The sequence below is a fragment of the Alosa sapidissima genome, chromosome 22 (genome assembly GCF_018492685.1).
Source record: "Alosa sapidissima isolate fAloSap1 chromosome 22, fAloSap1.pri, whole genome shotgun sequence".
Lineage (NCBI taxonomy): Eukaryota > Metazoa > Chordata > Actinopteri > Clupeiformes > Clupeidae > Alosa > Alosa sapidissima.
Window position 1 is genome coordinate 7484188 of NC_055978.1, and position 10902 is coordinate 7495089.

Here is a 10902-nt window from a genome sequence, read left to right on the forward strand (position 1 = left end):
TTCAGTACACATGCCCAAACCAACAGAGGAGGGGCCCTAAAACATCATCAGAACCAAACAAAAGTTTAATTAATAAACGATTACTTTAGGCTTTAGAATTATTTCTGTACCAGGTTCTGCTCACTGTAAAAAACAGCCATGCGGAAGGGTAAGCAGAACAGCTGCTAGGCAACAGCATTCCCCCCACCCACTCTTTCTCTCTCCCTCTCTCGCTTATTCTGTCTTTCCTTGAGAAGCCTGACAATCTGAATCACTCAGAAGGTTCCATCACCCAGACAACGGTGAAAAGGGATCACTGGCACCTCAGCCAGACGGCCATTAACCTTCACACTCCACAGCCTCCCTCAACACCTCCCAACACCAAACAAAACTCAACCACGGCTAAGTTTGTTATGATCAATGCGGTCACTCACACACACACACACACAAGCCAGGGAATTAGTGTCTCCCAGTACCAACGCTGAACCACGGCTCAATCTATTATGATCAGTACTACTGTAAGCCACACACACAGCTTATTTCGAGTACATGGCATGTGTAAAGGACATTTGAGGGTGAAATAGGATGCCATTTTTTGTGTTAATATGGTGTTTGTTCCGTACTGTATGAACAGTACGTCTTTCAACACACTGACCCCTTGAAACAAAGAACAAAGTCAAAGTTCCCCACTCCAATACTCTCTTCACAGGGACCTGCTGGAATCACCAGACTGTTGCACTTTTCTCAAGCGAATAACGCACCCTAACTCACTTTTGACGGCTTGAGAGCGCTTACGCGCTTGCTCACTCGAGAAGAGTGTGCTTTCCTCATTGAGGTGTTGTGAGTCATGACAAGTTTCAAATATGTGTCACTTAAAAGTAAACATCTCCGCCCCATTCATTCCTACATTCCGCCCCCTGGCCTCAACCGAAATAACCCCGACTGTGCCAGAGTGGATGGTGTGTTTGTGTTTGTGTTTGTGTTTGTGTTTGTGTGTGGTGTGTGTGTGTGTGTGTGGGGGGGGGGGGGTATTGGCCTCATAAAACTCTGACGATGGAGACACACGCACATACACACACAGTGCTGCCCTTTGTTTGAAGTCATCTGGAGTGGATCCAGCATTTGAGGAGACAGATATGAATGTCAACCAAAGTCATGCCATGCGATCCAATGAGACAGCGGAAAAATAAATACATTTAAAATAATAATAACAAAAAAAAAAAAAAAAAAAAAAAAAAATCGATGCCCCAATTGGAAAAAGCAATTAATCGCAGCATGTCTATCTACATTCCTGGAAGGCTTCTCTCTCTCTCTCTCTCTTCTCTCTGTCTATCTTCCTCTCTTTATCTCGCTCTCTCTCCCTCTTTTTATGACAGAGCATTGTTGTGCAAGTACATAAAACTGGTTCAACAGCATTCATACAACAAATCAGGAATTCTTTACATTGCAATAGAGTCAACGACCAGAGAGGTTAAACCATGCATCAGCTGTTCAGTTATGGACCATAAAAAAAGAACACACAGATGACTGATTGTTTAGAATCCGAGACAGGTTTTTTATTTCACTTGCTCTGAATGAAGAAACCTGTGGTCTACTGCCAGTGGTTTGAGTGTCAGTTTGTTGATTTGTTTTTTTTACAGTTTCAAGTTGGATGATTCATGAACACAAACAATGCATTCAAATGGAAATTGCAGAATACTTGCAATAAAATCTACTGTAGTGTGATCAGCATCCATCATTTCACGATCATTTTAGTGCACACTATATACAGAGGATGAGCAATGCTGTACAGCAGATGGTTTTAGTGCTTAAAGAGTAGTGCTTAATCCAGCAGAATAGAAGTCAAGTAGCTGGAATATAAGACCTTTCAAGGTAATTTCATGGTTCTCTGTTCCTAAAGAAAATAAAAACAAAACATAAAATAAAATAATAATTATTAAATAAATGAAGTGGAGATGTTTCCTTTTCAAAACCAGTGAAATTATTTGTCTCACTATTTGAAACGGTTACTTGATAAGGGCTTTTTGTTATGTAAAACTACAGTACATGCCAGTGAAAGTGCATGACATACACACACACACACGAATCATATGAGAGATGTGTGCATAATCTGAAATGATTTTGACATACAGTATTTAAGAGATGACACGTCACTGCAGCGAACCTGCTTTCACAATAACACAACATGATGAATTTGAGTGTCAGTCAAGTCGAGTGAGTTATTTCTGGGCCACTGCACACGACTCAGCAAGGGCAACAGCAGCGTGTGTTTAGACGAGTCAGGGTGGGTGTTAAAAGGGAGCCCATCTCACTACAGTGATGTGCAGTCTTGGCATAGGCAGTTCTGCCAATGATCCCAGTGGCAATCAGTTAAAGAGCCCTCTCTCACGAAGGCCTGCGTGGAATTACGAATAAAAAAAAAAAATTAAAAAAGAAATCTCGTCTGACCTTGGGAGCAACGTTAGGACCGTGCTCGACAATAGGTTCCCCGGATTACGGGGAAGGACCGCTTCAAATCGCCAGAAAGATTAAAAATCATGAGAAGCTGCACAATGGCGTTAGTGTTACACTACGCTAGCCCTTCGACTCCAGTCAACAAGCACCCCTGAACTTGAGGACCCTTGTGTCCACTGCACTACCACCTCCTGTACTCCAGGGGGCGCTAGAGTTTGGAGAGGAAAGGCAGGCCGTCGTACATGTCGGCCTTGAGCTGGAGCCACTCGGCGGCGCGCTGGACGACACCCTTCTCCTGGGTGAGCACACTGGCCGCCTTGCGCAGCTTGACGTCGTTGCGCTCCAGGTAGCGGCGTCCCTCCTCCAGCAGGAAGTTGAGCTTCTCGCGGCGGCTCTCGTCCAGCGGGATGTCCTCGCTCATGTACGGGTTAAAGCGGAAGTAGGTCTCCGGCGGCAGCAGGGCGTCCAGCATGGTGTGGACCTCTGGTGGAGGAGGAGCAGGACACACACACACACACACACGCAGACACACACAGACACACACACAGACACAGACACACGCACACACACACACACAGACACACGCACACACACACAAGGTTCATCAAGTGTTCCACTGTTTCAACTCAGCTTATTTACACAGTTTAGAAAATATGTCATGTATTCACTTCATCAGACAAATGAATACGACTCTAGGATTCTGTACTATGGAGAAATAATTTCACAACAATCTGAGAACTGTTAACTCTTCAGAACAAGCAACTCCCAGTCAAATAGTAACCGTATCCATGACAATACAGTGATGCATACTAGTGAATGGGCTTCTGGCACCTAACGGTTACTGATGCTATCTGACCGCAGAGGTGACCAGAGGTCAGGCTGATAATCAGAACTTTAGAAATAGCTGTGATTACGTGAAATTTTAATCCTCGCTGGAGAGACAGGAACCAGATGTGACTGGTGACATGTGTGTTTAACTCTTTGTGTACTCCCCATGCTCTGTAAATACATTTCACCAATATGCAAAAGTAAATCTGTGGATTTGTTTAATCTGTATATTGTTTTTATTTGTATTTATTTTTTTAAACAAAAAGAAAAAAACATGGTCTTGATTCAATATACTGATGAAATGCATTTAGGCTTGGCTTTTAAGGTATTTGATGGTGGTTTGCTGTGGTGTTTGTTGGAAGGTCAGGTTCAAAAATAACCTCAATGATTATTTATTTCTGTTAACATCCTGTATGCAAAAACCATCAAATAAAAGGAAAAGCGCTGATGTGGAAAATGGTGTAAAATTGTGCATGTGTGTATGTGTGTGTGTGTGTGTGTGTGTGTATGTGTGTGTGTGTGTGTGTGGCTTGTGCATGGGCTTCTGCTGTCCAGGCCTCTCCAGAGCTCCATCCTCAGTCAGTGAGTTATTATCCTACGCATTATTAAGGAGCCAGCACATTAAGATAAAAAAGGAAGAAAATGAAGGTACGGCTGGCATTAAAGATAATGTTAGCTACTTCAAAAGCATAACAACACAGCTACAAAAGTGGACAAGATAGATACTTTGTGTACAGAAACTCAAGATGAAAGAAAATAAAAAAAAAAGCTGTGAAGATGCAAAATTTAAGCATTTAAGAGCTTTACAGTTTACTAACATGGTAAAATATGATTCTTCATTGTATTCATTTTATTTGTTAGGGACCATGTACAATTTGTAACATAAATGTTGCCATTTGATGCATAGTACCTGAGTTAGCCTTAGGCTAATTTGCATCTGCAGTCACCACAAATGTACAGTACATTGCATGATATGCATGGTGTATATTTATATAATTATCAGTGCGCACGAATATACGGGCTGAATCTCTCTTCCTAAAAATACCCTCCCAGACCAGAGCTTGGCATGGTACACTTCTCACAAAGTGAAACTGGAACAAGCCAGATGCTAAGGGACGGCAGAGAGTTCACAGTATGCTTTTTTAACATTCAACTCCTGTCCAAGAACTACAGATACAAATGACCCTCTGGGTGATATAGAAATGGTCTTGGTCATATATGGTACATAAAATAAAATAAATATATTTATAAATAAATCAAAGTAAAAAAACAAACAAACTCTGCCTCATGCCTACGGCCGAATTACGGCACTGGCAATATCCTTTACCAACACTACTCCCATTTGTGTCACATTGCCCAACTGTCCCTATATATATATATATATATATATATATATATATAATTAAATAAATAAATAAATAAATAAACACACACACACACACACACACACACACACACTCACACTCACACTCACAGACAGACAGACACTCACCCTCGGTGTCTGTGGCGCTGCTGATGACGTTGGTGATTTTGGCCTTGAGGCTGGTGTAGGTGGCGCTGTTCTTGCTGCCCGTCTCATAGCGGCCGGTGCCCAGGGACACCACACACTGCAGGGGCGTGTTGGGCCACAGGTTCTTACACTCGTGGATGGCCAGCGCAGTGGGGTTGTTGATCAGCAGGCCGCCGTCCTGAAATGCATGCAGCAATTTCCTGTTATGCGTATCAGCCGCAAACATTTACTTTTAGCACTCATCATGGACATCCAGGGGTGTGTTTCCCAAAACCATAGTTGCTAACCTGTTAGCAACTTAGTTGGTTGGCAATGGGAAATTGCATTACAACCAACAAAGTTGCTAACTTACTTAGCAACTATGGTTTTGGGAATCGCGCCCCTGATGCTTAAGCACACCAAATGTACTGCATAACCCCAATTATTTCTTCTTTTTTTTGTCTGGAATGTGGTTTTCATGTTGGGACACCCCTGACGAAGATGATTAATTCATGACCAGTGTTGTTGGGGGTACATGCCCCCGTTTCTTCCTTTTGCTACAATTGCTTGTGTAATTTGTTTCCCTTCTGAGAAGCCTCTGAATTGTATCTGATGTTAGAGGCAGATGGACTACAAGCATATGGATGTTGGAACACACAAATCCAAACAAAAACATGACTGATGTATATTGCTGATTGTAATATGCAATGTATTACAAATGCTGAAATACATAATCATGTATACAATACACGGACATGCACACAAATACAAAGACAACTGCTGCCCAGGGATGACCATTTTTGATTACAATTCATCACTATAGTATCCTTGTGCTTATCAAAATCAAACAGGCTATATTACAAAATCTGAACACTACCAAAAGGTTGCCCCCCCCCCCCCCCCCCCTCACACACACACACACACACACACACACACACACACACACACACACTTCCCATGTGTTAGTCGGTGTGATAAAGGACGCCGGCAGCTTTGAGGTCTGCCAATTACTGAAAGGCAACCCTGGGGTGAGGAGTCTGAGCTCCATAATATACCCACATAGAAGGAGGGAGAGAGAGTGAGGGGGGTGCAGACAGGCTGAGATAAGAGGAGGGGAGAGAGAAAGGGTCTGAGAGAATTATATAGATAGAGAGAGAGGGTGAAACAGAGAGAGAGAGAGACAGCAGGGAAGTCTTACACATGTTGAGGTAAATACATAGCAAGAGAGCAGTCGAAAGAAAGAAAGAAAGAAAGAAAGAAGTGGAGGGGGCATAAAAGCCTGCTGGGCACGTGGTGAGACATGGAGGGCCTGATAGTGGTGCTGATGGTGGGGGAGTCCGCCGCGGTGGGATCAAACGCCAATGGTGGGGGGGATTGGGGGTTTGGGGGTAAGGGGGCGGGGAGATTGGAGTATCCCAGGAGGCCCAGTGAAGATGGGGAAGAAGGGGGCCAAATATTTTCCTCTCCCCTCATCCTCCTCCACCCTCTCCTCTCTCTCTCCCCTACTCCCATCATCCTCCTCCACCTTCCTCATCCCATCTCTCCTCATCCTCCTCCACCCTCTCCTCTCTCCTACTCCCTTTTCTCCTCATCCTCCTCCACCCTCTCCTCATCCTCTTCCACCTCTCCTCATCCTCCTCCACCTCTCCTCATCCTCCTCCTCCTCCACCTCTCCTCATCCTCCTCCACCCCTCTCCTCTCTCCTACTCTTATCCCTCCCTCTTCTCTGTTCCTCTTTTCTGCTCATCTTTCACCCATCCCTTCTTTTCTCTTTACTCTCTTTTCCGCCTCTTCTCCCATGTCTCTCTCTTCTCTATTCTTCTCTTCCTCTCTCTCATCCCTTATTCTCTTCTTTTTTCCAATCCCTCCACCTCTTCTCCCATGTCTCTCTCTCTTCTCTATTCTTCTCTTCCTCTCTCTCATCCCTTATTCTCTTCTTTTTTCCTATCTCTCCTCCTCCACCTCCTCACCCATCCCCCTCTCTGAGCTCATCGTCCCTCATCAGCACCTTCCCCGTCCCTGTGTGTGTGTGTGTGTGTTGGTGTGTGTGTGTGTGTGTGTGTGTGTGGGTGGGAGGTGGGGTCAGGGTGGAGTCTGGCTGCTAATGAGGCCGTGACCTCCAGGTCTCCAATCAATCTGCAGCTCTAATGCAGGTCTGCCTGGAGCCTGCCCCCTCCCAGACAAGCCCAGTCCATCAGCGTACCACATAATCATCACTACGGATGGGCATGGGGAGAACACTGCCGTCACTAAGTATGGGCATCGGGAGAACACTGCACTGTCGTCCTCCCTCTCTGACTTTCTCCAACTTCAGTCTGGCAGAACATCATCAGTAATAAACACCATGGCACCATTGTAATCGCATGCATGGTCGTGGTCGTAATCATCATCATCATCATCATCATCATCATCATGCTTCTGTTTATGACCCACACCAGACCACAAAACCTACCATCATCATCATTATTATTATTGTTTATGTTTACAACCCACACTAGACCACAAAACTGCCCATCACCATCACAATCAGCAGCAACAGCAAAGGCCAGTAAACTGAGGTCAACATTTACATGGACATCTCCTGATCAGCCTGATCAGCCTTTTCAATGCTTGAAAAGTGCTATATAAAAAAAAAAAAAAAAAAAATAATAATAATAATAATAATAATAATAATAATAATAATATTATTATTATTATTATTATGTCTTGCAGCGCAGTCAGTGATGACGGGAATATTCAGTCCTTAACCCTTAGAACCCTAAGCTGTTTTTAGGGCATTTTCACTACCTTTATTCATTTTTAGGATTTATTCTGGTCATTGTAAGTGCCACACACACATATTACCGGTATATATTGTTTTTTTCAGCAGAGTCTAGGCTATCCAGATATGCCATCATTCCATGTATTAGTACTAGCATTGATTTTATTTAGATTTTTAAAGAATTAAAATATAAAAAGCGTATTATAAAAAATCTTATATTTCGACATGCATCTCACCACAGCAAGCTCATACTGTAGCTCTACATGCATTTCATGTGTGTGTGGGGCAGACTGTCCTGAATTGGGCAATACAATTGCCATGTTGGAGGGATACTCTGGGGCTGAGCAATTTACAGAAATATGTGGTGTGTGATTTACGGAAATAAATGCCATTTTTTTATTTAGTGATGAAAAATTATCTTTCTGCGCTCCATATCTGTGACACGAACTTATCTGACCTGACTTGACCCGAGGTTGCGTGCCTATGCACTCTTAATGATTCTTAACGTTTTACTGGATTGCCATAAACAAAGTAAAGGCAAAAAAGGTGTTACTTTGTTTAACAAATTGGGATGCAATGTGAGCCTTGAATTGGATGCCATGCAGGAATTTGCTAGGATCTCAAAACCGGATTATGAACATGCTTTGCCATAGAGAAACACACGATAGCGTTGGATTATAAACATGCTTTGCCACAAGAACAGACAAAAACATGGGGTAAGTCCAGCTATATGAAGTTATTATTTTGCTGTCACTTCGTCTTTTTTATAACCCAGAATGATGTACTTGGTATCAAATGATAGCTCTGTGTCTCCTCTTTCATCTGACATGGCATATCTATCCGATCACGGGTCCGCGAGTAATTCAAACGAGAGTAATGGGTGTGCAGCGTTGGTTTGTGTACATGACGTTATTATTGTTTCTGTTTTTGTTTTTATAAGCCAGAAGGATCAACATGGTACCAATGGATAGCCCTGTGTCCCCTCTTTCATCTGATATGAAAGGTGAACGCAGAGAAGTATAGACTGTAAATATGATGCAATTTGATTTAATTTCATGATTTTTTTTTTTTTTTCATACTTGATCGTACAGACAAGTGTGTAGTCTTTTTGGAAAGTCCCGCTTATGCTCTGTCATGCAATAAAGGTTTCATCTCGCTGCGATGAACAGTTCCGGAGCAATGTAACAGAGATGAAGGCTGTGTTTTTTGACGCACTTTGCGTAAATCGGGTTCTAAGGGTTAAGGGATTACTTGGTCAGTGATGGATAACTTAGTCAGGGTTGGACAATAGGCAAACAAAGTATAAAAGCAGCATCTCTGCTAAAATATGGGATATGTTTTGCAAGAATTACAGACTGTGCCTTTAAATCCTACAGCAGATGTTTATTGATGTCATTGTAAGTTGCTTTGGACAAAAGTGTAGAGAAACCATAAACATAAACATAACTCTGAGAACAAGTCAATGAGCCCTGCTGCATTAAGTGCTGTAACATCAGCTCCTTGTTTCCACAGTGAATCACGTCAGCTCTTTACAGGGCTTCAGAGGAGGGAAAGGGGGAAGAAGGAGTAAGGGAGGGAGGGATGGAGGGAGTAAAGAAGGGAGGGATAGAGGGATGGAGTAAGGTAGGGAGGGATGGAATAAGGGAGAGAGAGAGAGAAGGAGGGAGGGAGGGAGTTTCAAGGCGAAATGACAGACTGAATTATTTACCCCTCATTAACATGCTGATTCATACCGCAGTGTCGAAGCCAAAGCAGACGAGGTCATAAAGACCCAAAGCGACAGCTTCAGTCATAGTCATGACATGTCACATGCTTCAGGACGTGAGAGACATGACACATACCAGTCTCTAGTTTGCTGCAGGGCCCCTTTTGTTTTGTATTGAAACTATACAATTAAAATATTAAATACTAACCATTTTGGTAATCTGCTAATCGATTTGGGTCATTTCTGATTACAGCTTCTTGGACTTAAATATTTTGTGCTTGACTAATACTTTGTGCTTGACCGTAAACTATGCATGTTTGGCGTGTGGACAAATCAAGGCATTTGAGGACACAATCTTGGGCTTTGGGGAACACTAAACATTTTCTTCGCCATTTTCTGACACTATAATTAAACAAGTAATGACTTAAATTGAGAAAATAATCGACAGATTAATGGACTTTTTTTTTGTACTCAATTTTGTATCGTATTGGTGGGTAACAACATAAGGTATTCGAACAATACAGATACACATAGTTAAACATACACCCCCCTCCCACCCCTAACACATGGGATACAACACGGCTAACAGTGTAGCACAGTCAGTGTTATAGAACAGTCCACTTAGTGTCCTTCCAGTAAAATGTCCTGAACTCTGGCAATTCCATTGCTCCATGTTTGTATTGTCCGAGGTGTAGCGCCGTTGATCTTGGCAGAAGAAAGTTCAAGAAAAAGAATCTCTAAGAACGTATTCAACCAACGCTAGATTAATGGACTTAATACAAATAATAACTGTTAGTAGTTATATACAGGGCTGCCAGTCTCTACACTTTAGAAAGGCCCTGAGTTTTTGTTTTGTTTTGTTTGATGTTTTGTTTTGCCCTGCCCATTAGGTTTTTTCTTCTTCAGTTTCTTAGTTTTTTTCAGTTTGCTATTGTCCTTAATGTAGTCTTACCAACTTTTTAAATGGTTTAGTTTTAAAAATTGTTGAATTTTAACTATTGTATTGTTGTTTTTTGTATGTTGCTTTGGACAAAAGTATCTGCTAAATCCTATAACCATAACCATAACCTTAAGTGAGTTTCTTCATAAGAGGAGAGAATTAGGGATATTATAAAGTTCAGGTAACATAGTGGACACTGCCGCATCCACCAGAGATTCAGCACTTAGACAGCTGCTCTGTTGTAAAATCACTTGCCTGAGCAGTAGAGCGAGCAAGCTAGCTTCTTAGGATGCAGTTAGGATTCAAACGAATACAAACACACACCCACACACACAAAGTAAACATCCATTCACAAACACAAAACAAACACACACACAGTGTGTATATAGACAAGCAGCCGTTTCAAATGGAGAGCTTTCCCCCTGCACTAAAGACATATTCATATTCATAATATTCCTATTCATATTGGATGTTTTGATACAAACTGAAACCAGAGCTTGCTGAATTCTCCGGGCTAATTGCAATACTTTATCCAAATTAGCACAGTGCCTGCCCCAGGCACTCTGTGAGGGTGGGAGAGAAGGTAAAAAAGTAAGTCTGCATCAGAGCAGACATGCAGGGTTGGGTTTGTATCAGCGTGTCTCTAAATGCACGTGTGTGTGTGTGTGTGTGTGTGTGTGTGGGTGTGCGTGTGTGTGTGTGTGTGTGTGTGTGTTGTGTGTATGTCGTTAGGGGTGTGTTTATGC

General features: G+C 42.5%; 1 protein-coding gene across 4 annotated transcripts in view; it reads right to left on the minus strand.

The window, feature by feature from the left end:
• Positions 1-1510: 1510 nt before the first annotated feature.
• The window catches only part of pnpla8 (patatin-like phospholipase domain containing 8), a 24585-nt gene continuing 15193 nt past the window's right edge, over positions 1511-10902 (minus strand). For all 4 annotated transcript variants that reach the window (XM_042077998.1, XM_042077996.1, XM_042077997.1 and 1 more), the window contains 2 exons: positions 4754-4949; positions 1511-2916 (listed from right to left, as the gene is read on the minus strand). In XM_042077998.1, the coding sequence (XP_041933932.1) occupies positions 2642-2916; positions 4754-4949 (471 nt within the window). In that variant the 3' untranslated portion in view covers positions 1511-2641. The remainder of the gene's footprint in view (positions 2917-4753; positions 4950-10902) is intronic.